This window comes from Bathycoccus prasinos, assembly GCF_002220235.1.
Source record: "Bathycoccus prasinos genomic : Chromosome_10".
NCBI lineage: Eukaryota > Viridiplantae > Chlorophyta > Mamiellophyceae > Mamiellales > Bathycoccaceae > Bathycoccus > Bathycoccus prasinos.
The window spans coordinates 600513-624903 of NC_023999.1; the positions used below are offsets into that span (position 1 = coordinate 600513).

The 24391-nt window shown below is 46.8% G+C and overlaps 15 protein-coding genes and 1 non-coding gene across 16 annotated transcripts; 6 read left to right on the top strand and 10 right to left on the bottom strand.

The window, feature by feature from the left end:
* Positions 1-47: 47 nt before the first annotated feature.
* On the bottom strand, positions 48-1673 carry Bathy10g03200 (Glycosylphosphatidylinositol anchor attachment protein GAA1 (ISS); the record flags this gene model as incomplete). Its single annotated transcript, XM_007510450.1, has 1 exon — positions 48-1673. The coding sequence occupies one exon, from the start codon at positions 1671-1673 to the stop codon at positions 48-50; it is 1626 nt and encodes a 541-aa protein (XP_007510512.1).
* A 196-nt stretch (positions 1674-1869) lies between these two features.
* On the bottom strand, positions 1870-3051 carry Bathy10g03210 (predicted protein; the record flags this gene model as incomplete). The annotated part of the gene is made up of 1 exon (XM_007510715.1): positions 1870-3051. The coding sequence occupies one exon, from the start codon at positions 3049-3051 to the stop codon at positions 1870-1872; it is 1182 nt and encodes a 393-aa protein (XP_007510777.1).
* A 301-nt stretch (positions 3052-3352) lies between these two features.
* On the bottom strand, positions 3353-4375 carry Bathy10g03220 (predicted protein; the record flags this gene model as incomplete). Its single annotated transcript, XM_007510778.1, has 1 exon — positions 3353-4375. The coding sequence occupies one exon, from the start codon at positions 4373-4375 to the stop codon at positions 3353-3355; it is 1023 nt and encodes a 340-aa protein (XP_007510840.1).
* Positions 4376-4813: 438 nt separating this feature from the next.
* Bathy10g03230 (predicted protein) lies at positions 4814-5535 on the top strand (the record flags this gene model as incomplete). Its single annotated transcript, XM_007510492.1, has 2 exons — positions 4814-4926; positions 5037-5535. 2 exons carry the CDS (start codon positions 4814-4816, stop codon positions 5533-5535), a joined length of 612 nt encoding a protein of 203 aa, XP_007510554.1.
* A 131-nt stretch (positions 5536-5666) lies between these two features.
* On the bottom strand, positions 5667-6206 carry Bathy10g03240 (unknown protein; the record flags this gene model as incomplete). The annotated part of the gene is made up of 1 exon (XM_007510473.1): positions 5667-6206. One exon carries the CDS (start codon positions 6204-6206, stop codon positions 5667-5669), a length of 540 nt encoding a protein of 179 aa, XP_007510535.1.
* A 161-nt stretch (positions 6207-6367) lies between these two features.
* Bathy10g03250 (predicted protein) lies at positions 6368-6973 on the top strand (the record flags this gene model as incomplete). The annotated part of the gene is made up of 1 exon (XM_007510510.1): positions 6368-6973. One exon carries the CDS (start codon positions 6368-6370, stop codon positions 6971-6973), a length of 606 nt encoding a protein of 201 aa, XP_007510572.1.
* Positions 6974-7231: 258 nt separating this feature from the next.
* Bathy10g03260 (predicted protein) lies at positions 7232-7597 on the bottom strand (the record flags this gene model as incomplete). Its single annotated transcript, XM_007510598.1, has 1 exon — positions 7232-7597. One exon carries the CDS (start codon positions 7595-7597, stop codon positions 7232-7234), a length of 366 nt encoding a protein of 121 aa, XP_007510660.1.
* A 108-nt stretch (positions 7598-7705) lies between these two features.
* On the bottom strand, positions 7706-7882 carry Bathy10g03270 (unknown protein; the record flags this gene model as incomplete). Its single annotated transcript, XM_007510744.1, has 1 exon — positions 7706-7882. The coding sequence occupies one exon, from the start codon at positions 7880-7882 to the stop codon at positions 7706-7708; it is 177 nt and encodes a 58-aa protein (XP_007510806.1).
* A 181-nt stretch (positions 7883-8063) lies between these two features.
* Bathy10g03280 (unknown protein) lies at positions 8064-10028 on the top strand (the record flags this gene model as incomplete). The annotated part of the gene is made up of 1 exon (XM_007510519.1): positions 8064-10028. The coding sequence occupies one exon, from the start codon at positions 8064-8066 to the stop codon at positions 10026-10028; it is 1965 nt and encodes a 654-aa protein (XP_007510581.1).
* A 68-nt stretch (positions 10029-10096) lies between these two features.
* On the bottom strand, positions 10097-10501 carry Bathy10g03290 (prefoldin subunit 2; the record flags this gene model as incomplete). The annotated part of the gene is made up of 1 exon (XM_007510652.1): positions 10097-10501. The coding sequence occupies one exon, from the start codon at positions 10499-10501 to the stop codon at positions 10097-10099; it is 405 nt and encodes a 134-aa protein (XP_007510714.1).
* Positions 10502-10778: 277 nt separating this feature from the next.
* Positions 10779-11837, top strand: Bathy10g03300 (predicted protein; the record flags this gene model as incomplete). The annotated part of the gene is made up of 3 exons (XM_007510686.1): positions 10779-10871; positions 10939-11094; positions 11169-11837. 3 exons carry the CDS (start codon positions 10779-10781, stop codon positions 11835-11837), a joined length of 918 nt encoding a protein of 305 aa, XP_007510748.1.
* Positions 11838-12043: 206 nt separating this feature from the next.
* Bathy10g03310 (predicted protein) lies at positions 12044-19309 on the top strand (the record flags this gene model as incomplete). Its single annotated transcript, XM_007510677.1, has 1 exon — positions 12044-19309. One exon carries the CDS (start codon positions 12044-12046, stop codon positions 19307-19309), a length of 7266 nt encoding a protein of 2421 aa, XP_007510739.1.
* Positions 19310-19390: 81 nt separating this feature from the next.
* On the bottom strand, positions 19391-20122 carry Bathy10g03320 (putative toxin-antitoxin system, toxin component; the record flags this gene model as incomplete). The annotated part of the gene is made up of 1 exon (XM_007510784.1): positions 19391-20122. The coding sequence occupies one exon, from the start codon at positions 20120-20122 to the stop codon at positions 19391-19393; it is 732 nt and encodes a 243-aa protein (XP_007510846.1).
* A 97-nt stretch (positions 20123-20219) lies between these two features.
* Bathy10g03330 (glutamate 5-kinase) lies at positions 20220-21434 on the bottom strand (the record flags this gene model as incomplete). The annotated part of the gene is made up of 1 exon (XM_007510518.1): positions 20220-21434. The coding sequence occupies one exon, from the start codon at positions 21432-21434 to the stop codon at positions 20220-20222; it is 1215 nt and encodes a 404-aa protein (XP_007510580.1).
* Positions 21435-21699: 265 nt separating this feature from the next.
* On the top strand, positions 21700-21771 carry tRNA_Met_CAT. The gene has a single exon. It is a non-coding gene; the product is annotated as a tRNA-Met (tRNA).
* A 137-nt stretch (positions 21772-21908) lies between these two features.
* On the bottom strand, positions 21909-24290 carry Bathy10g03340 (Snf2 family protein; the record flags this gene model as incomplete). The annotated part of the gene is made up of 1 exon (XM_007510613.1): positions 21909-24290. The coding sequence occupies one exon, from the start codon at positions 24288-24290 to the stop codon at positions 21909-21911; it is 2382 nt and encodes a 793-aa protein (XP_007510675.1).
* Between the last annotated feature and the right edge of the window lie 101 nt (positions 24291-24391).

A 24391-nucleotide genomic window follows, 5' to 3' on the forward strand; every position in this document is an offset into this window, starting at 1 on the left:
TGTATTACTACTACTACTACTACTACTACTGCTGCTGCTACTAGACTTTATTCCTTCTTTTTCTTCTTTTTCTCCTCTTGGGTCTCGGGCACGGCTAAGCAAATTGGCACGCCCAATGTTGCTACGCAAAGACCCAAGGCGATGTTAAAATACGCCAACGCGATTAACACAACCATTAAGAGTACGAATGTGAATATTTTCACCGCAGTGAAGACCTCTTTAACGGACCATGAAGAAGATGAAGAAGACAAAATCACCCATTTTTCATATTCGTACGCTTTCAACGTCTTGATGCCCAACGCGACGAGCATGACGCCGAGCGTTCCAGCCAACTCAGCAACGCCTACATATCTGTCATTCCCAATGAGCACGTACTCAAACCGAGCGTGATGTAACTGCTCGACGAGATTATTACACGCTCGAATAGCCGTTTCTAACGCGATGCCGCAGGCGAGGTAATTTTCTATGCGATAGTCTCCACCTTTCGCTCCTTCGTCATCCACCTCGCTGCCGCCTTCCTCTTTATCGTATACCATTGTAAACGAATCTATCGATTTCACTTTAAACGCACCGTGAACACCGGTTGGCTTACCAACTACCGATAATTTCGCAAACGATGTCCACGCTTTCGTGTGCTCCATCCACTTCTCCCATTTTGTCTTCTTCGTCGCATCAATGACGTGCGTCCCTTGTACGCTAAATCCCGCCGACGTCCCCCGCCCCATTCGCGAGGCAAACTTTGCCACTTCAAATATGTCTTGATTCGGCAAGGCTCCGTTCCATCCGTGAAGTTTAGCGAACATCGTCGATCTCGACCTTTTAAAACTTTTCATTCCGTTTGGGGTTTCGATGCCAAACGCTTGGTGGATCTGCCCGGCGCGAAAAAAGACATCCTTCTTTTTGTTTTTTCGATTACCCGCAGCGTTACCTCCACCGCCACTACCATCCTCTTCTTCTTCTTCTTCTTCTTCGCCCTCTAAATACGTCTCCACCCACTTCTCCGTCGCGCGAATTTTCGAAACTGGTTGTCCTTCTTCCAAATACGCAAAGCACGTCGGTACGACCAACACCACGTCCCGTCCCAACCATTTCACCTTTCGCGACTTGACGTAAAAGAACACCTCCAACGCCAACGCGACCGCGTCCGCTTCTTCTTCCTTAATTCTATCATCACCTCCTTTTCCTCCTCCTCCTTTAACTTCTTCTTCTTCTAAACATCCGATCGGTGCGACAATTGCGATGGATTCTCTCCCGTCTCCGAACTTTGCTCGAGCGACGGCGTGCGCCGCGAAGTCGCGCACCGTCACCTCGTCCGACGAGTCGTCAACACCATCGAAATCCGCCAACAAAATATCTCTCACCAAAACCTCTTTCGCTTCTCTCAGGCTTCCCGTTTTCAGAAGCAACTCCGAATATTTACTCGCCCGTTCGCCGTTTTTGCGGTCGAACCCAGTTTTCGTGCTTCCTAAGAGCAATCCGTTCTCGTCCACGTACGCTTGGTTGCTCAGCGCAGTCGTCGAGAACAAACACAAAAGCACGAACGAGAAGGCGAAGAAAAGGAGGTCGAATTTTCCTTTTCCAACGCCTTCTTTGGAAACGAGAATTGATTTGAGTTTGGAGAGGATACGGAGGAGAGGAGGTAAAGAAGAGGAAGAAGAGTCTTGCATCATCATCGTAAAAGTCGTCGTCGTCGTCAGATCGATCGATTGGAGAGGGAAACCGCGGCCGAAGAAAAAACGACGCGATGATGATGTGAAGATTTGTTTGTTGTGAAGACTTTCAACAAAACGTTGTGAAAGTTATGTGGAGTTCCGGATGATGATGATGTCGCATTCAAGACTTTTTGTGTGATGATGAAGCAAATTTGTATTAAAACTGCGCGCCTTTGACGTCTTGCAACACCCAAAATCCATCCGTGGTTTCGCTGTCTGCGTCGGTTTGAATGGCTAAGAAGTGCAACCCTTTCGTTTGTCTCTTCACGCCTTCCCATTCTCGGGCTTCCTCTCTCAACTCTTTAGTTCTTCGGAAGAACGCGTAGTTCCAACTTTCATTTACGCCGGTTTCCAAAACGATGGAAGAGCTTTCCAGATCCACCGTAATCGCGCTCAACTCTAAGCCTTTCGTCCATCCGCTCAAAGCCGCCGCGCGCGCGGTATAGACGACTACGCCCGGTATCAGCGTGTCGTCCGGTAAATCCGGGTCGATGTTTAACAAATCTCCAAACGCTTTACCTCTCGCCACGCTCTCCATTTCCTCTTTCACCCCGACCAAAGGCAAAGCGACAAACGCCCACGACTCGCCTCGCAACGCGTCCGGCAACGGCTTTGGCGCTTGCGCGTCGAACGTCATCAACGGCGCCGAGTTCGCATCGTACCCCGGATGTTTCTTATAAACCGTCTCCATCCTCTCCTCCAACCAGTTCAGCATGGTTTGACACCTCCTCGATGGCAACGGTTCCAACTCGCACTCTTTACACGCTCTCGTGATGATCGTCATCATTTGACTCCGGAAAAATTTAACTCTTCTCGGGCCTTCGCCGGTTTCCTCCGTTCGTTTCGAGACGACTTTCTGCAAAGCTTTCGATAATTCCACCGAGTTGATTCGATTGTTCGGGAAAAACTCCGCGTGTTCGAACGTTCGGTCTTCGTCCGTGATTAATAGTTCCCACACTTTCTTCCCTCGGTCGTCTTTCAAAGGGCGAGAGCAGAAATCGATTTGCCACGATTGAGACGATACACTAGACGACTTGTTCGTAGTAGTAGTAGTAGTCCTATATGATGCTGTTGCTGTTGCTGCGTTTCTGATCGCCTCCTCTGCCGTTCGCGTCAACACACTATTCTCCGACGAGGACGATTCAGACGACGACGGTTGTTGCTCTTGTTCTCGCGCGGAAGAGGAGACCACGATTGATGACGACGATGCGTTGTTTGAATGGTGTCGCCGCAGGGAAGATGATGATGAGAAAAGCTTTTCCCGATGATGGCTGTAAAAATCATGACGTCGAAGCGAGTGTTTCGTTCTGGAGGACGAGGATGCCGCAGCAGACGCCATCGCACGCGGGGACGCGTGCTGCTGGCAAAATACCGAAGAAGGAGAAGACATGTGAGACTATTACGTGTGTGTCTTTACAAGCGTGTGAGAAAACGGCGCGTTTATTTTATGAGAGCATTCGGGGGGATTGATACTCATCCATTTTATCTTCTTTTTGGCTGCTCCTTTTGCCTCTCTACAACCTGCTGCTACGCTACGCGACTACGAAATACCTCCCACTCTTTCGGGTGGTAAGTGGGAGGTGCTACTTAAGACTACGAGACTCTCTCTCTCTCTTTCTCTCACTCTCTTCTATCAGTATTCAACCAACCATGCTCCTCTTCCTGCCTCTCGCCCGTACTTCCTCGTACCTCTTAAACGCCTCTTTACTCTTCCCGCACGTCTCTTTCCAGGTGCGCAAACATTCCTGCCAGACGCGCGCGCCTTCGCGCGAATGCGCGGAGACGAGAGAGCGCTCGAGGACGTATAAATCGACACCGATATCTTCCTCACCGACGATTTGGGTTTTGGATAAACCGAAATCGATTACGTATATGGAGTCAGTTTGCGCGTGAACGAGGAAGTTGGAGGTGGTGAGGTCGCCGTGGGTGATGTTGCCATCGTGGAGTTTGGAGACGATGAGGCCGATTTCGCGACCGTATTTCACCGCGCGGCGGTGTGCGGAAGAAGAAAGAGGAGAAGAAGAAGAAGGCGCGGCGGTCGCGTCCTCGGCGGTTGCGTTGCGCGGCGGCGTAGTTTTCTCCTCCTCTTTTTTTTCTTCTCCTTCTTCATCTTCTTCCGCCGCGATCGATTTCAAAACCTCCTTCAAAGACTTCCCCTCCACCCGTTCCATGAATATCGACGACGACCGCTTGTCCACGAACAAAACCGTCGGCGCTTGGACGCCTAAAATTCTCGCCTTCATCAGCGATCGACACTCGGCGAATAATCGACTTCTCGTCAACTTTTGGTCCAAAACTGGGTGTCTGTACTTTTTCCTGAATCGCTGTTTCACGACGCACGGTTTTCCGAGGAACGTGGTCGAGAACACTCGCGCTTCCGCGCCTTGAGAGAGGAGATGAAGTCTTTTTTCTTGTTCTTCTCGTCGTCGGTTCTCATCGTTACCGTCGTTGTTGTTGTTGTTGTTGTTGTTGTTGTTGTTGTTGTTGTTGTTGTTGTAATGCAAAATTCGTTGAAGAAGATGTTCGTCGTCTTGGTCGACTTCAACAGCATCATCAATCGTCGTCGTTCTCGTTTTCGTTTTCGTTTTCGTTTTCCTCGTCGTCGTTTCTTCTTTCTCTTCTCGTTGTTCTTCTTCTTCTTCTTCTTTATCGTCGATGTCCATCGTGATTGTCATCGCGCCTTCTCGTACTACTAATAATAATACTATAATACAGTTGTTTACTGCGCGAGGTGTATGACGAGTGTTATGGAAAAAAAATATACAAAAACACATCACAAAAAAACCAACAACGCACGTTCAGTCCAGAAAAAGAACACGCATCATCATCGAACGATTTGAAGAAGAAATCATGATCACGATCGAATCGCCTCCGCAGAAGTGCATGTGTAAAAACTGCAAGTGCGAAAAGTGCGAGTGTAAGGTTTTGAGACGGTAGGTAAAACGAAGACGAAGTCGTTTTTTTCCTCTTTTGTGTGTCTGGGTCGTATTTTTGAGAAGCTTTTCAGATACAAAATATTCTTCTTCTTTCTTCTTCCTCTCAAACAAGGCTCTTTGCTTCACTTTTTACAACAACAAACGCTGACGCACAAGACTCTCTCGATGACGCGTAGGATTTTGTTACCCATCGATTCAACCGGCGAGGACGTCGAGGTTATCAAGTGGGTACTTGATAACGTCCATAGAGCTGGTGATCAGCTCGTCCTTTTACACGTGTGCGTTGTTTTGTCTTTTCTTGTTTAGCACTCTCTCCCTCTCTTTCTTCTTGGAGTGACGATGATGAAAATTTTCACCCTCTTTCTTCACCACACCAAAAAACACACAGGATTCCCGCGCGCTTCCCGCAGTACGCCTGGGGGATGTACGACGATTCGTTCGTGGAAGTTCCCGATCCTGAAGAAGAAAAGAAGTGGCGCGAGGATTGCGCAAAGTACGTCGCGGAGACGCTTTTACCAATCCTGGATCAACGTGGTAACGTGACGTATAAGCTCGATATCATCGCGTACGAAATGAACAACACGTCCATCGGAGAAGTCGTGTGCGAAAAAGCGAAGATCATCGACGCAGATCTTGTCGTCATGGCGAGTCATCGCAAGGGACGACTTCAAGAGTTTTTTGTCGGCTCAGTGACAAACTATTGCCTTCATCACTCGAAAGTTCCTCTTCTTGTGTATAAAGGGCCGAAAGAGACCGATATAAATACAAAGTATTACACGGGCGATATCTCGAAGAAGGAGAAAGAAGCGTCGCCGTCGAGAAAAGAAACTAAGGAAGGCAAAACGACGTCTATTGATTTTGAAAAGGCGACTCTCCAAGAGGGTTAGTAAAAGTCGACGCCGAAAGAAGACGAACGAGAGAGACAAAGAGAGAGAGAGAGAGACGCTTTTAATAAAATGTTAAGATCTTTACTCTCACAACGAGAGGCGAGTTTTATTGAACTGTGTTACTTTCTTTTTTATACTTCGCGAAACGAACGGTCGTTCATTCCTTCCTCTCTCATGCCTTCCGTATCTCTCCACAGCAACAATGGTGTCGTAGCGTTATGAACCACGGCCTCGGACACTCGTCCGATGTGCTTGTTTGACCTTCCTCGCTGTTGCGATGCACTCATCACAATCATATCGCAGTCCTTTGCAGCCTCGCATATTTTCTTTGCAATCTCACCCTCCTCCGTCCCTTCCGTTTGTTCGACGAGCAACTTTATTCTCTTCACGCCGTGAAAGTTAACGATCGGAACTATCACGTCGTAGACGTAATCTTCTTCGGAAACGCTTTCTTTTTTGTTCATCGATACGTGAACGAGCCGGATCTCGTCGTTTTCTTTCACTTTCACTAAGGGTAAAAACCACTTGAACAGCAACGTACCGTGGCTCCTTTCATCGTCCGCTTCCGAAATCGGTATCAAAAACTTCCTCTCTACCAGCGAGTCGAAACACTTATCTTTACATTCGCAATCGACTAGTTTGCAATCCACGCATTTCAACCTCGTCGTCATTTTCGTCGTCGTCGTGGATGACTCCATCCTCTTTTCTTTTTGTTGTGTGCTAATATTTTCGTATCTCGTTAAAAAATACGCGAGAGAGCCGATCAAATCTAAAAAAAACGACACCACAAAAGTTACGCTTTTGCTGCTACTCGCGTCGCACTTCTCCAATAATGAAATCAGTGGAAGAGCAAGCGGTTGTAAATCGACAGCAACCGACGATCGTGTCCGTCTGTTTGAACTGTAAAAAAGGCGCGTGCACGTGCTCTTTTCACGGGAAAGAGGAGAGAAGGTTCTTGTTCCCGTTCGAAGAGAAAGAAGAGGACTCGCAGGAAGCTCTGCGGTACTTTCTGAAACACATCTATCGCGGCGAAGGGGACGAGATTATTTTCTTGCACGTCCTTCCGACGAGTTATCGAAGAGTATACCACGATACAATGGTCGTGCAATTGAAACCGGAGAACGAATTTGAGTGGAGAGAGAAGTGCGCAGACTTTGTCGAGAGAGCCCTCGTTCCTATTCTGAAAGAGAAGAACGCGAAGCACAACCGCTTGGAAATGGTGAGTTACGACCCGAGCGAACGATCTATTGGTGAAGTTATTGTTCGAAAAAGCGAAGAACACGACGTGTGTTGCGTTTTCATGTTGGCGCATCACAAGTCGAGAGTGCACGAATTTTTTCTCGGCTCGTGCGCAAATTACGTCTTACATCGCACTTCAAAGCCGGTGATGTTGTACAAGAAGGAAGAGAAAAAGAAAGAAACCGAAGACTTGGAGTGAATAACATCTCGCGTCTAATCTTTCACTACTATGGCTGGTAAAACTACACAATAACGCTACAGCTACATACATTCTACTCGTTGTCTAGTACATTTTCAAACTCGCATTTACTCGGAGAGAACAAAGCTCCCGCGTTGAAATTATTCACGTCGATAAACGCCTGCACTCAAATTGTATCAACTCAACTCGCTTCTCTTTCTCATAATGAGGAGAGATTTAGCGAGAAAAGTTTCACGGAATAAATTTTTGTGCATGCATTCAAACGCTTCTTTCTTTTAATTCGCGGTGGGTTTTGTTCGCCGCTTTCGCCGCTTCTAAAACCTCTTCAATCGGCGCGCAATCGCCCCACTCCTTCTCGCGATGCGAATATACAATTTCACCCCCCTCTTTAAAAACCATCAACCCGCCCATAATCAACCCCTCTCCGTTCAAATTATTCCTCGGCGTTCTCTCCCCAATACTCTTGAAGTTTTGCACGATTTTATACATCTTCACTGGATTGATTAAAGTTAGAAACAAGCTCGACCTTTTCAAAACGCCTCCGCTGACGGCGCGAAAAAACGCCTTCGTCTCGTCCAAATGCAACTTCTCCTCGCTCTTCCAGAAGTCCCGACTAAACTCCATCACTTCGGCTTCGATGGATTCTTTCAGAACGCAGTGTAACTCGCAGTTCACGTCGTTTAATTTCTTCTCGATTTCTTTCAGACGACGGATTTCTGCGCGACAGAACACTCACCCGGGCCTTCGCAAGATGCACACCACCGCGGATGATCTTTGCCAAATCTCTTTCCCTTTTCTCCTTTTTATTCTTTTTGGAAGTTCCAACAGAGGGGCTTCGGATACCATCGTTCTCGTTCTCGTTCTCGCCGCAGCCGCCGCCAAAGAAGAAGAAGAAGAAGATCTGTTCATTATTTTCTCGTATGGAATGAAGCAAAGTGGATAAATTTCAGAGGAACGAGAAGACCACACAAAGTTTTCTCCTCTCTCTCTCTTATTTATTACATACACACTAGTATAAAATATCTATCGCGCGCAAAAAGCAGCTTTAATAAGAAGAGAAAGAGAGAGAGGTACACAAAAGAACACTATCATGCGTTCGGCGCGATCGCGGAACGTTCCCAACGAAAACAACTGGGACGCAGAATCGAATCGAAAACATCGCGATGATGATTTCGACGAGAAGGACGACGAAAACAAAAAGTATTTATTCGGAGACGGGAAGAAGCATCGATACGTGCGGTACATGCTCAACGTTCCGATGAAATTAGGGAGGATGAAACTGATTTTATTGACGTTGGTTGGGTTTCTGGTTTTGTTTTCCGTCGTCTTTAGCGGAAGGAGTGAGAGTCGTATCTCGACGACTTTGGGGGCGAGCGGAAACCACCGTCGGAGTAATCATCATCGCGCGAACAACAACAACAAAGGAGAAGAAGATGATGATGAAGAAGAAGAAGAAGGGAACGAGACAGACGACAACGAGAGCTTAGATTTATCCGGAGGAGATGAGGAGGAGGAGACCAACGCCGACGACAACGAAAAGGAACAACAAACGCAAGATGACTTGGACTCCTCGGAGCAAAGGCTAGAAGAGTTGTCCGTGGCTTTACGAAAGAGATACGCTAAAGACATCAATCGAAAAGGGAGTGATTTACGAGACAATAACAGCAACAATAACATTAAAGAGCAGCGAGTGAAGAACGAGAAAGAGTTGGAGCGCGCGGCGCAAAGTGGGAACGATCGAGATATTGCGTCGGCAATGTTGATGAAGTTGGTGTTGGATCGAGCGGAGAGCGATAGAGAAGTGGAGGTGGACGATGGCGACGACGACAGCGGGAAAGTAATTAAATGGGATGCCGTGAGAGCGGCGTTGAATGCCAGGTTTGAAGCGCAGAGGCAACAAGCATTAGCGAGAAGGGAGAGAGAGCGAGAGAGAAAGAAGAGAGAGGAAGCGCGAAGAGCGAAAGAGGCGGCGGCGAACGCGGCGGCGCATAAGCTGAACAAACCGAAACCGCAAAAGCCGCACACGCAGGCACAGATTATTGCGGCGGAGCAAAAAGCCAAGGAGGCGTTCGAGGCGGAGCAAAGAGAGACGGAAAGGATTAATAGACAGTTGGAGTTGGAGGAAGCGAGAGCGGAGGAAGTTCGATTGGAGATGCAAAAATTGGAAGCGGCGAGACGAGAGGCGACGGCGAGAGTAGAGTTGGCGAGACTAGACGCCGAACAGCACCACAAAGAGTCGGAAAAAATCCAAAAGAGAGCGCAGATGCGATCGGAGGCGAGAGAAAAGGCGGCGGCGGCAAAAGATGCCGCGAAGAGACGTGAAGAAGAGCGGATACAAAAAGAAATCGACGAGCTCAGGCAACAGCAAGCGTTGGCGGAAGAGAAATTGAGAGCGGCGACGTTGCAAGATCCTCTCGTGGCCAAAGCGGCGGCGGAGAAGCGGGAGGTGGAGATGAAAATGGCCGCACGATTAGAAACGTTGAAGAAGCAGCAGCAAGCAGAGATAGATAAGCGCGAAGCCGCGGAGAGAGAGAAGACGATAGCGGAAGCGGTGAAATTCGCCCGGGAGAAAGAAATCGAAGACGAGAGGAAAGCGAGAGAGGCGGAAGAGGCAGAAGAGGCGACGAAAGCGGCGAAAACTACCGCCGATAAGGACCGACAGAAACGCGCGTTGAACAGAGCGGCGAACGCGCAAGGTGCGGCATCGCACGCGCACGCCGCGAACGAACACGCCGCGGCGCATAACGCCAAATCGCACAGTTCGAGAAACTTGTTAGTCCCTCCGCCGTCGAAACTTAGCGGACGATGGGTCACTGACGCCAACGGTATGTCTAGATATTACACTAACGACGCCAACGAAGCGCATCGAATGAACAAGCAACACGGTCCGAGACACGACGAATCGTTCGAAGCCGGGTTCGGTGCGCAACACAAAACCATAAAAGAGAAGAAAAGAGACACGACGAAACAAATGTTGAAGGAAGAGTTGGAAGCAATGGCGGCGAACGTCGACGACGAAGAAGAAGAAGAAGGAGAAGAAGAAGAAGAAGAATAATAATAATGATGATAAATTACTACTAGTATCTAATAATCCATAGAATACAACAAAAGCTATGCGTCCTTCTACTCGTCCGGCGGCGGCGGCTGTTCTCCTCTCTCTCTAATCTGATACTTTCTCTTCAACTCCAAAAGCTCCATCTCTTTCGCGTTCAACTGCTCGTTGATTCTCTCGACCACGCCGTCCAACTTTTCTTTATTCCCTTTCACGGCTGGTAAAACCTCCTTCACTTTCCTTTCCACCAAGACGCCTCCGACTAATCGAAAGCACTTCCTCTCCGGGTCTAAATCCTTGATCGCATCCACGACTAACTCGTGTTCTTTCGCTTGATTGGAAAGCTCGTTGATTTTCGATCGAGCTTCCTCGCACACGCTCGTGAGGTTGTTGTAGTGTTGCAGAACGTCTTGTTCGTTGGTAAATTCAGGGACGAGCGGGGGTGGTTGTTCCAGCGGTGCTTTGATCGTGCCCATTATTATTCTCTTTTGTTTGTTGTTGCGTTTACTTGCGCGCGCGCGCGTGTGTGTGTGCGTTATGTGCCTCTGATGAAAGTGTGGAATGACTTTTCGTCCTCTTTTGTGTTGACTAATCAAACTAAAAATCAACTTTCTTCTCCATTTTTCATGTGAGTTTTGTTGACTGCAAGAAGAGACTTTTAGGGAAGGTCACGCTGAAACAAGCTTTACCGAAGAACACCACACTTTCGCTTTCGACAGAAGAGGAAAAGAAGAAGAAGAAATAATAATAATAATGGAGAAGGAACGTCATCATATTCACGACGACGACGATGAAGAAATTTGCGACCAGAGGAAATCGAGAACAGCTAGGCAGGCGTTAGAAGAGGTTCGTGTTATTATTCTTCATGTAAACATCATTCGCTCACCAAATGCATTCCCCTACTCAAGTATAGTTTTTCTTCCCGCTGTTTACGAACGAGAAAGAAGAGGTCTCGGAACGATGTCCGTTCAAGAAAAGTAGAGATGTATATCGAGAAATCGAGAGCAGAAAAACGCGTCGGCATAACAAAAGGAAAAAGGAGGAAGAGTGGAAAGACGTGGACGGAAAGGTAGGTATTTCTTCTTCTTCTTTTTTCTCGTAAATATCTTCGCTCCTCCTGTCGTCTAACAACAATATCATTAGGTATTTAAATCTGAAGCGGATATCGACGCGTACCTGAGTGGACGCTTTTTTAAAAGCACGAAAGGAGATGTCTGTCTCGCAGATTATTGCGACGTTTTACAGTGCGACGAGTATTACGAGTCTTTAGAAACGTCTTCGTCGTCCTCGACATCCTCCGGAGAGAAGGACTACGCCGCGAAAACGAGAGCCGGAGCGCACTGTTACGCGTTGACGAAAACGTGCTTTCCTGAACGTTCAGAGTCTGCGGTGCAAGAGAAGAACGCGAGGCGGTTTGAGAGCATATTTTGCGACACTTTCGTTGGCTTGCACCAAGATGGACGGAATGCATTCGCGCATATACGCAAACAGGAGTATAAGTATCCAGGACACGTTCGCCACGCGAATACGAACATCGACGCTTCCGCATCACCTTCCTCATCATCATCATCATCATCATCTTCATCATCTTTCCTCATTATATCCACCCTTTTCACATTCCTTGGATTTATATTCTATCTCCTCTTCTTTCTCGCGCCTTCCATCAACCGCCGCGCGAGCGGCTCAGATTTGAAAGCGAGAAAAGGAAGACGGACCGCGTCGAAGAAAAAGTCGACGAAAGATGTCGCGTTTGATTTTTTTAATCACGCGTTGATCTTGTCCGGTTTTAAACCGAAGAAGAAGCGGTATTAGTACTTCTAGCGTTTAATGTGTGTATATTTTGCGTAGTTGCTGCGATTTGCGGTGTGTATATTAGATTATTTCGTCTCTTCTTTCGCGTTTGGTTATTTATTAACAATTCGAAATTGCTCTTTTCACCTCACAACAACATCTCACACTTCACACACAAAGAAAGAAATGGTTCCGAGGAACAACAACACTCGTCCGTTTTAACCACGATGAGCGCGCCATCCTCTCCCGATGGTGGAAACGGCGAGGACGACGCGGCGGCGGTGGGTATGAACTACTCAATCGCGGAAGCGTTGATTCGACGATACACGTCCGCGTGTTTGGAATTGTCTTCATCATCGAATTCTTCAAGTTTTGCGTCGTCTTCAACATCTTTGGAGGGATTGTCGCCGTCGTTTTTGAACGCGTCGTCGTCGGTAGGAGCACACGGGGGGGGTAACGACAGTAACGATGTCGGTGGTGGTACGAGTGCTGCTGCGAGTGCGAGTACCTCTGCATCCTCGGCGCGAATGGAGGATATTCGGCGCAAGTATGGGACTTTGTTGGATGCTTTAGCCGCGATAGCGCCAACGCATGCGAGAGTTTTAGTCGAAAACTTAGTCAATTGGGAAAAGGAAATTTCGCAACGCGCGAACGCGGGCGAACCCGTGAATACTATTAATGGAAGGGGAGAACAACAAAAAGAGAACGCTTTGTGCGCGCTATGGCTGGCAGTTGAAGCAATAGTGAATGCAGTTGTCGTAAATGAGGAAGGAACGACGTTATTGGATAAATCGACGACGAATAAAATGTTCGTAGAGTTTCTTGCGCCGCTCGCGCTCGGCCACTTGTGTGAACGCGCGAGACACCATTTAGCGCCAAAGAGAAAATTTTGGTTGAAAGAAGACTTTGTGAGAGCAAGCATAGAAAAGACTGTGGAGGAGCATCGAGTAGACGCGAGATTGAGTGATAGAGAAAGAGATGGTATTTCCTTGGACGAAACGGTCAAGAAAGAATCGAGAGCGAAAGATCTTCTGACGCCAGATGAAAGGGTAAGAGGAGGCTCGAACATGAGAGATATTTTGATGCGTACTCCTTCGAAGGATAAAGATCGTTCACTGCAATACTCCCCCCAGAAGCTAACAACACCATCCGGATCGTTTATGCTCCAACAACAGCGATCGATGAAGAAACTCGATATAGAGATTGACCAGGAGGCTGCGCTGAGGATATTTCGGGAGGAAGATGATGTTGGACTCGCAATATCGCGGGTAATCGCTTCTTTGTTCTCAATCTCATTCGATGAAGCGCTTGATTATTTCGTAGGCGCGCTCAAAAGTCGGCTGACAGAAAATCAAAGAACAGAAGCAAACTGGATCATGTTTGCCGTTTCTGGGGCAAAGCTTAGCTTGGTAGCTGGTGCGGAAACGCACAATTTTGGGGTGAATATAGAACACGACGAGGAGAAAATCCAAAACGCAGTAAAATTTTTGAAAGCGTTTAATCCAACAGAATGGATACCTCCATCTAGAGCGAAGCCGAGCAATTTTCGTCACGGGTTATGCGTGTTGCTCTCAAAGTGTATTGATATTCGAGCACTCGATAGGAGCGGCGAAGAGTCAAATTTCGAAATCCCGCTGGAGTGGACGAAGACGTGTATTCAAGCCAGAGTTTTCATCACAGAGTGGGCAAAGACGAACGAAAAGCATTTAGAAGATGCGACACCTTTGCTCGCTACGCTTTTCGCGTGGGAACTTGCGGGAACTTTACGGGAAGATAATGCCATCATGGTTGCAGATAACTCCGGGAAACATCCGGATCTGATAGAATTTTGTGACAACGTAAGTAGACGTGCGAAGAAATTCAAAGGGAAATCTGCCGAAGCTGTGGATGTTGCTCGCCGATTTTTCAGAGTTGCCAAGAGGCGGCTAAATGGAAGTAATTCGAACGATAAAGTAATTACAGACAAAATATTTAGCGTCTTGGAAGCTGGTATGGATGCGCTTGCGTTGGTGCAGCCTAAGGATTTTGTAACATACACCGCGTTTGCATCCGACCATGAGCAACCATCCCATGTTCGTTTCATGAGTGCTATCGCACTTTCAGCCGCATATCGCGTCGATAAAACGCGCGCCATTAAAATTGCGTTGAGGATGCTCTCTAAAACAGACCCTTCGGACGCTGTCGCAGTCGCTGTAAATGTTGCCGCTAGCATGCAGCTTAAAATGAAATCATCATTCGATACTATTGAACTCATGGAGCATTTGCAACGAGTAGTAGCTCGCGCGATGGAAATCAATCAATCCATGTATTCGGATTCTGGATATACGGTCTCACGAAACCTTGGTAATGAACAGTTGAATCAGATTCGTGGCAGCTATCCCACTTTAGCGGCTGTTTTGCGGTGCATCCCGAACGTCGAGGTGCCGAATGTAGATCCCATCAACTTCGTTCCGCACTTTATCACGCATACAAACTCTGAGATTCGCGTAGCTGCTGCTGGTGCACTGAGTAGACTTATGTTGTTCAGTGGAGTAGATGGTACTTTACCCTCTACAGATGCGTGTAATCGTTTAGTCCAGGCAGCGAGCTCGAGTTTGTTGAATTTGAGAGATACATCTGATCACTCGTTGAGAGAGTCCGCGGCGAAAGCTCTGACCTTCGCTCTCAATCGACGTCGTGCAGCACTTAATGATAATATGAATGAAAATGACCCCACCCTTGGGCATTTAGATCATGGTGGAATAATAGAATCAACGCGACCGGAAGCTGCGGGTTTAGTTTTACTCTGCGATCCCGTCCCATCGGTTCGTCTGGCTGCTTTAGCGTTACTTCGGGAAGTTTCACACTTTCAGTTCATGGACAACAGGTATAAAAAGGGGCAAAATAGTGCGAGTAAAAGAAATTCGCCTCGGCAATTCACCACTTCATCTCCCCGCAAGCGCAGAAGCATTGACACAGTTAATCAAAGCGATTTGCCACGATCTGTAGCGAGCGTCATCGACGAGTGTCGCTTTCGTATGTATGAAGAAGCTGATAGCTTTACACATACATCACGCGGTGCTAAGTCGCACCGCTCTATTACTGCTGAGGAGATACTTGGAAACGAAGCGCTTCAAAGCAACGCGTTGTGTTCAGCGATTGGCGTATTAGCGAGATCTGTGGCCACACCATGCAAAGCTGCTTCAGTCACGGCCAGAGCACAGGCTTTGCAGCGAGTCCAAGCCATTATGGTGTTAGAAGGAAAAGGTTCTATGATGCAAGCTCCTACAGAACCAGGCTCGCACATCTTTGAGTTATGGCGAAACTACGCATGTTTTGTATGCTCGGCAACAGACAAGGAGGACCTCGAAATACGTAACTCTAAGAAAAAAGAAAATCCCGATGAGAATGGATCTGGCCCTAAAATCGTGACTATAGGATCTCGCGGTTCGCTCCAGACGCTCTTTCAATTGACAGTTCCATCCATTCTCACGGGTAAAGGTGGCCAATTGGAGGCAATTCTGAACGTTTTGGAAAGAGTGCCGCCTTTCGTGGTTCCGAAGCTATTGGATGCGTGCGCGGATGTATTTAAATCGATTCCGAAACTTCAGATACTAAATACAAACACCACTCATTCTTCTATTATGAGTATATTTGATTCAAGCGCGGTGGATGCTACGAGTGTCACGATCTCGGGTGGTAACATGATGAGTCCTCAGTCCAATATGAATTCCGTCACTTCTGTCCTATATGCTTGGATGACATTGGCAAAACTTTACAAGTTACTCGTAATACGATATTCACCGTTTATCGAATCAACGGCGGATGATAATGATACGAAACAAACTATGTGCGAGAATATTGCGAAGTTTGTGGAAGAGGCAACTTTCATCGCAACTATTGCAGCGAAAATGGTACCAGGCGCGAAGGATATGAAGGATAATGACATGAAGCCACTTGCAGAAGAGTTGAAAAGTTCTGTCGCACTCATCATACGCGCAACTGTCGAAGATATACCAACGTACTGTGCTACTGTGCTACAAAAGCAGTCACGAATGAAGCTTTGGACACTTGTCTCGGGATGGGTAGAAGAAGCTCTCGCTGAAAGCTATAAACTTGCGGAAACGAGGAATTTTCAAAGTGCATTGGCTTCGATTCTAGGTGCACCTGCTTTCGATGAATCTATGTTGAGAGAAGATGGTCCAGTTTTCGATTGGATTGATTCTTTACTTGAGGCGGGTGATGGTGAATTAGAACGTGTTGCGCGAAATGCAATAGTAGGATTCTGCTCGAATAATCCTCAAGTGTTACGGATAGTTATCGAGAAGTGCTACTCTGCCAAAACAAGTGTTTCGACGATTTATTTTTCCGCACTCGCGATCATTGCTTCGGATGCGTTCAATGATACCGTCAAAGGTGGAGCACCAGTTGTTAGATTTATGGTGCCAGCACACCTTGTGACGTTGTCGTACTTTAATCTGATCAGCCTCGATGCTCGAAATAGGGAGAATGCGAGAAAGCTCATCAAAGCCATCTTCATTGTATCTGAGAATACCGAGGACGATAAAGACAAAAGTAGTAGCGTCTTCGAGAATGGCAATGGTAGTATGCATGCAAGTAGACTTCTGGCTTTGTTCCAAGATTCGTCATCACAGCCTGAGCTTCCGGAAGTGCACTACAATCTCTTGCAAAATGCTTCAGAAATAATGGTACAGACTAAAGACGCTTCAAAGTTGGCACCTGAATTACTCATACAAACATTTTCAAGATGCTGCTTTCTCATGAGTGATGATGGTAGTAGTAGGAGTAATGATTTGCAACTGAACAATACAATCCGCCAAGTTTTAATTGCACTAAAACCATGGGTTCGGTCTTTAAAACTCGAAGAGCTTACGAAAGCTGGGAAACGCCAAGTCTGCAACCGCCTTCTTCTTGAATTCTACGATATCACGAGGATTTTGGGCAGAAAGTTCGGAGCAGAAATCGAGTCTCTCTGGGGTTGTTTAGCGATGAGAGAGAGCTCTCACCTTCTTACACCACGTAATCTCGAAATCGCTCTGGACTTTTTGCTTTTCAACGGCGTGAAGACGGAAAATGTAAAGATCTCCAACATGATGATTTCTGGAGATGTAACGAAGAAGAAGAACGAGGAAAATGAAACGATCGAATCTTTTGAAGGCAACCTTTTCCTGACTCCGAAACGAGCGTGTTTGTATTTAGCACGAGTTGCGCCACAAGAATGTATTGATAGACTTGTTCGGGCTGTTTCTTTTCGCGCTTTGGAGCCAGAAGGCGAAATTTACTCAAACACAGACGCTTTTTACCACTCCCAAATCGAAGAGCCAGATTTGGCAACTATTCTTCTTGCTGAAATAGCTGCCGAACACGACGAATATTTTCGCTCTCAGTTAATTGTGCTCGTTCACGCAGTTGTGGCTACGATAGCAACCTCGAGAAATGCTTTAGTATGTGCACATTGTCAGCAGCTTTTGGCTAATTTATTGCACAAGCTGGCTGGGCAACCTCTGGTAAGACGCATCGAAAATTATGAGAATGATGATCAGAGTCTCTCGAAAATTCCTGCCAAAGATCAACGCGCTCTAGTCACAGTTCAAAAGTTGCAAAAGCTCGTCGGAAGTCGAGGGCTTGAGGCCGGGAGTTCTTGGAATGACTCAAATTTGGATCTCTTCTGTCATCGCTTTCCAGACTGTATGGTATTTGAGGCTTCGCCGAGGGAAAGATGGTCGAGTGAGGCTTTGCGTTGGGTATCGAAGGCAAAATCGTTTACTTTAGCGTTAGCATCAATGGATATTCTCGGGGCTTTGCGTCACCCGCTCGATAACGAAGAGTTCAGAACGTTTCTGGGAATCATGTGTACTTCGGCGGCTATGTCGGAAGGGAAATTTTTGTCTGGATCGACGGTCCCGCCGAAAAAGTCAAATGTTCATTCCCCATCATCTTCTCCCCGAGGATCTGAGGACGGAACGGTCACCCATCGTATGCAACTCGGTATGAAATTTACCTTGTCTATACTCATTGCTTTGAGGAAGTCGCCGTTTGTGTATGTTCGCATCGCACCTCAGACATTCTGGTTTGGCGTCGCGTGTTTGCGCTCGACTAACGAACAAATCTACGAAGCTGCCGTGCGACTGGTGACTGTTTCTCTGATGTCTGCACCATTGAATACGTTCGGTTCTTTGGCTTCTTTTTCAACCTACGCGGCGTCTGCGCCGCTACCGTTGCGAACTCGCTATGCTGACTCAAACTCAAACGGTGGGAAAAGCACCGGTTACCAGGCGAAACCTGCAATATCTCTTCAAGATGTTGTGCCCTTGCTTCTGAAAGGGACGCTGAAAAATGCAGCAGCGACGAGAGGATCAGCAGCGACTGCGTTAGCATCAATAGCTCCATACTGCGCTTCTGATATATGGGGCGGCAAAAAAACTTTAGCGTGCGTGCTTTGTGGATTATTACCTATTGCCTTGTACGCATTCTACGGAGAGGAAGAAGAAGATAATGGAAGTTATGAAGACTACGGCAGAAGAGATGGAGAGACTCCTGAGCATAAACGAAGAGACGATGAGCAACTTAAGCGAAAGAGGAAGAAAAGTACTTTCGGCAAAAAGGAAGCCATGGTGGCGCTTCAGTTGCTCGCCGAGGGTTGTCGACTAGTTTCACCAGTGCTTGAGGACACCTTACACTGCATTATTGTCTCGCGCGATTCTCTAGAGCAGAACAGTAACGACGAAAATAAAGACGAGTATCATCGCCTCACGGGAATGCAAAAAAGTGCCAGGCGCGCTTTCGGGCAATCTTCAAACGGTTTTGAAAAACGTGGCGATGGTGACGACGACGATGATGCTTTTGGTGATTTTAAGGGCATGTATAAATTTTTGAACGAGTTTAGTGGCGTCACAACGCTCGAGCAGGCGTGTGAGCTCTTGGCGCAGCCTTTGTTCGATGGTTTTTTGCTTCCAAACGATTGCGCCGAGTGCGCGATTACTCTTTTAGGGGATATAGCAAACTCATCAGCACATCACGGGAACGCAGAAGGAGCTCTGCATTTGCTCTGCGCGGCTGCGACGTATTCTCCGTCAGTTCGAGACGACATATCTCTGTACGGAGAGACGGGTGTGTTTCACGCCTTGGCTTTAGAAACGATGGAAAGACAACAAAAACGAAATAACAACAACATGGATGAGACGACAACGACGAGGACGCCGGAAACACTTACCGACCGTAACGAAGGATTAAACGAAAACATCGCCATGAAAATGTTAAAGAGCGTAGCAATGAACTATTCTGCGGCTTCAAAAGTCGCGGAAATGAAGAAAATAGAAAAAGAAGAAGGAGAGGAAGAAACAGCAACAAAGACGACGACGGCGAAGCCTGTTTTCTGGCAAGGTAGCCTGAAGCGGACGAAAGAAGAACCGATTTCAGATTTGACCTGGGGGATCTTGTTGAGCGCGAATTTCGATCCCGAGCACGCTTCGCTCCCAGCTTCTTTAGAATAATAATACTAGAAATGATTTTAGATAGAAGCGCAATAGTTTTGTAGTATAGATTATTTTAGCATACACATCACCTAATTCACCTTACTCGCCGTCGCCGCCTCGCGTAAAACTCGGAGGCCATCTCGGTGGATCATACCCTCTCCCCCCAAACGGATTACACCTCGCTATCCTCCACGCGGTTAATATAAATCCTTTCGAGGCCCCGTACTTTGTATACGCCTCGAACGCGTAATTCGAACACGACGGTATAAAACGACAGCTTTTCGGCATAAACGGAGACAGTTCGTTGCGATAGAAATCAATCAGAGAGAGGGAGAGTTGTACCAGGATATCCTTCTCCTGTTGTTTATTCTCCTCCTTACTACTCTTATCACTATCACTACTACTACTACTACTACTACTACTACTACTATTACCTTCTTCTTCTTCTTCTTCTTTTTTTTCATCTGATTCATCGTCCTCGTTTCTCCCAGACGAAGAAGCGAGAGAAGTGAAAGAAGAAGACGAAGCACCGGCAAAGACTCCACCCATCCAGTGGTGGTGGTGGTTAAAAACACACCGACTGCATTCCAACTTCAACGCTTCCTCTCCTCTTCTTGTTTTTCTTCTGTTACGATTCTTGACAGCAACAACAACATCAACATTTACATGAGCACTCGTATTAGCAGTAACATTCGTACGTCTCTCTCGTCGTCGTCGCTGCTGATGATGATGATGATGATGCGGCGACAAAGTTCGTCCTTTTCTCGAAGAATCAACACCCCCCTCGCGGGGACAACACTTAGTATTGGAAGTACGAAGAGTAATAAACATTTTGTTGTGAGGGAAACGACACTTTAATTTTTGTTTTAACAACACGGCATCTTTTTGTCCTCGGCGGCTATACTACTTTTAAACTCTATCTATGCTTTCAATTGTTTCTGGAGACTGATCTATACTCTTCGTTGAAATGCGTGACGCACAAGTTGCTCGAATGCACAAACTCTTCCTCGGCGTCTGAAACACGTAAATTATGATGGGCCAAATCCTCCGCGCTGTAATTTACAATCGCTCTCGCGATTTCTCTCCCTTCTTCATCCTCGACGATTATGCAATCTTGAACTTTATAGCTGTTGCTGCTACTCTTAGTACCATTGCTATCACTTATTAAGACGTTTTTCACCAACAGCGGTTCTCCTGATTTTATATCCTCCTCACCTTCTTTGTTCACTCTCACGCGATCCTTCACCGGCACGGAAAGCATCCATCGTTTCTTGCCTTTAGCGGCATCCGCGGCGGCTAAAAATAACGTGTATTCTTTACTGTTAAGAGAAGGGGTCACTTCTCCTCCTCCTTTTCCTCCGTTTAAACCTAATGCACACTCGACAATCTTTTCCATGTCTGTGCTTTTCCCGATGACTGTTTTGCACCCGGCTGCGCTCGCGATTCTCGCGGCTGTAAGTTTAGTCACCATCCCGCCGGTCCCACCCGCGGATCCAGCGCCGCTGGCCACGTCCACTTCACTCATCAACTTGTTTATATCATCCACCACCTGAATTCGTTTCGCGTTCGGATCTTTCATCGGATTCGAGGTGTATAAACCGTCCACGTCTGTGAATAAAAACAAATACTCGGCAGATATCAAGGAAGCGACGTGCGCGGATAACGTATCGTTATCGCCAAATCGTAACTCCTCGACCGCGACGGTATCGTTCTCATTCACGATTGGCACCACGTCGTAATCGAATAAGGAGGAGAACGTATTCATCGCTCTGTTATATTGCGATTTCTGCGATAGATTTTCCAACGTCAATAACACTTGCGCGGTTTTCACTCCCAGAGTGGCAAACATGTCTTCGTAATAATGCATCAAATGCGCCTGACCGATTGCCGCTAACGCCTGTCGTTTTTGTAACTCTTTCGGTTTTTCTTTGATGCCGAGCTGGAGCATCCCCGCGCCGACTGCTCCCGAGGTCACGATCGCGCATTGGAACTCGCTCGATTTCTGCAATTCGGTTATCTGCTCGCATATTTTCGCCAGTTGCGAGAGATGAATGACTCCAGTATCCGCTTTGATTAAAGAAGACGTGCCGACTTTAATCACGATTCTTCTTTTTTTCTTCTTCTCAGTATTAGTAGTATCCATCATATAAGTTCCTTCTTCTTCTCTCTTTCTCTGTCTCTCGGTAAGTAAGTTCGTTCTTTTTGCGACACGCAATAACAACAACGAGAGAACAACTCTTCCTTCGTGTGTTGTTGTTGTTGTTAAGAATACAATTCGGGTTAAATCGGAAAAAAGCGAGTAAAAAAGCTAACTGTAATAAGCAATTTTAGGAAAAAAAAATATTTAGGGCTTGAACTGTGTCCTTTATATTTACACAACTAAACCCTACAGGAGATACGCACACAAAAGCGAACTGGCGCAGCGGAAGCGCGTTGGGCCCATAACCCAAAGGTCACACGATCGAAACGTGTGTTCGCTAAGCGAATTTTTTTTTGCATTATATGTACGTGCGCGGTACGTGCGCGTCGATTGGCATCGTTTAGAGGTGTATTTTAGTTCAGGTTGTTCATATGAATGTTGTTTGGGTGTGTCTCTCTCACAAGTCTATCTATTTCATCATCTACAAGTACTATTCTTCTTCTTTTTTACCGTCGCCGTTGTCGCTCTCATCAAGTCTTCGAACGCGACGCGTTTGGTCGCCGCGGAGTTCCCAGTGGTTTCTTTTTTCGGTGGAACGTAAAAGTTATTCTTCTTCTTCTTCTTCTTCTTCTTTTCAACATTCTCTCCTTCGCGTTCACCATCATCAGTATCATCATCATCAGTATCATCATCATCATGTACGGTACAACTCGCTTTTACGACGCACTGAACGAGACGCGCTTCACTTTGGCAATCCATCAACGCCAAAGAGTTCGTAATCAACGCTTCGTGCTTTTGTTTCCTCGATCGCACATCTTTCCACTCCTCGTTGTGGCCGTTTCTTTTAAACTCCACGAGTTTTCCAACTTCCTCCTTTTCTAAACTAAACTCTTCTTCTTCTTCTTCTTCCTCTTCTTCTTTTTCTTCTCGTTCTTTTTTTTCCTCCATCAACAGTGATTCCTTCCCAAGTTGTCTCAACAATACGCGTTCTTCCACGGTTCCTAAACTCGCCAATCGATACACAAACACCGGTTTCTGTTGTCCGTCTCGCCATACTCTCGCCATAGCTTGTCTATCGTCTGCGGGGTTCCAACTCGCATCCATCAATATCAAACAATTTGCACCAATCAAGTTCAAACCAGCGCCGCCGGCGCGGACGGAAAGTAACATGACATCTACGTTGCCGGTGTTGAAATTTCGAACCATCTCGGAACGCTTGTCCTTGTCAACGGAACCGTCCAATCTAGTCGTCGTTAATCCTTCGCGCTTGCACAGCTTATCGGCGTCGTCTAACTGATCGGAATACCCAGAAACAATCACTACGCGCTGGTAATTGCCATTGTTTACGCTTCTATTTTTCTCGTTTATACCTTTCAAAGATTGCAAAAGCAAACAAAGAGCGCTTAATTTGCCGCTACATTCTTCTTCTCCTTCGTCGTCTTCTTCTTCTTTCTTCTCTGCTGCATCGCGAATGGTATTCGAAAACGTCTTATCGAGCACGGTTGATCGACCGATGGCATCTAAACAGTGTTTTGCAGAATTCGCGCACTGCCTCAAAATGCCAATCGCACTCAACGCGTTGTTGTTCTTGTTCGTATTCTTTTTGAAATAGTTTGAGCCAGCTTCGTAACATCTTTTCTGCTTCCCGGACATGTTGCACAACATCAAATACTCCGTTTTCGGCACCAAATACTCTTTCAATACGAGCTCTGCTTTCCTCCTCAGGATTCTTTTTTTCGTCACTTTCCTCAACTGAGCCTCCAACTCTTTCCCTCTCTTCTTTTGCTCCGCGTTCGCCTCGCTCGCTCTCGCTTCCATGATTGGTCTCTCGTACATTTCCTTGAACTCTTCCAACGAGTTCCACCCAAAAATTGCTTTCGCGCGCGGTTGCACGACGTCTAAAATTGCCGCAAATTCCATCAAGTTGTTCTGAATCGGTGTTCCCGTCATCAACACGCGATGTTTCGCGTTTACCGCTTTCAACGCGTCTACGGTTTGATTCGAATCGGATTTCAATCTGTGCGCCTCGTCGCAATACAATAAATCTGGTCTGGCGTGATTCGGTATTCTGAGAGCCATTTTCCTCATAGTTTCGTAAGAAGCGATCAAAATCGGAAACCTATCAAACGATGATTGCATTGGTTTCTCTTCCACGTTTTCGTTCGTCTCGATCCATTTCTGAAACGCCCGTTCGACGTTCTCGGCGCCGCCGTCCGCAGTCACGCACTGCGCTCGAACGTTACCGATCCATTTCTTACTCTCATTCCCCCAATTCCCAACTAACGTCGCTGGACAAGTGACTAAAATTCGTTTAAACGGTTTCTTCAACGTTGGAAACGGCGTCTGTTTCAACACCGTCCACGCCAGCGCGAGCACTTGCAACGTCTTGCCCAATCCCATATCGTCCGCGAGTAACACTCCAGAGTTCTCGATAATATTGGTATTACTATTCCTATTGCTGCTAATCTCGCTGTTGTTGTTGTTCTTCTTATTTTCATCATCAAACCCGAACAACTTCCGATACATCCATCGAACGCCTTCTTTTTGGTGCTTTCGTAACTTTCTCGCAATGTTCGGGTCCATGACGACCGCCACGCAAGGCACTTTGTTTTTCTCCCTCCCACCAAAACCACTCTCATCGTCTAATTTCTTTCTCGCCTCTTCAGCGGTGACCAAAACTAACGCGTTCGGGGCGCACGGGTCGTGCAACGGTTTATAATTATAAACTTTTTCATTCTCCTCCTGTGGTTTTTTGTGATGACCTCCTCCTTCGTCATCATCGTCATCATCGGTATCTGAAACGACCAAAATTTGCGGGAGGCTCTTCTTGTTTTTTTTAGGCGGAGTGGCGAACATCATATCTCTTTTTTCTCTTCTTCTTCGTCTTCTCTCAGTCGCTCTCTCTCTCTCTTTCTCTCTCTCTCCCTCCGAAGGGTGGTGAAACGTGTAATAGTAGTGTT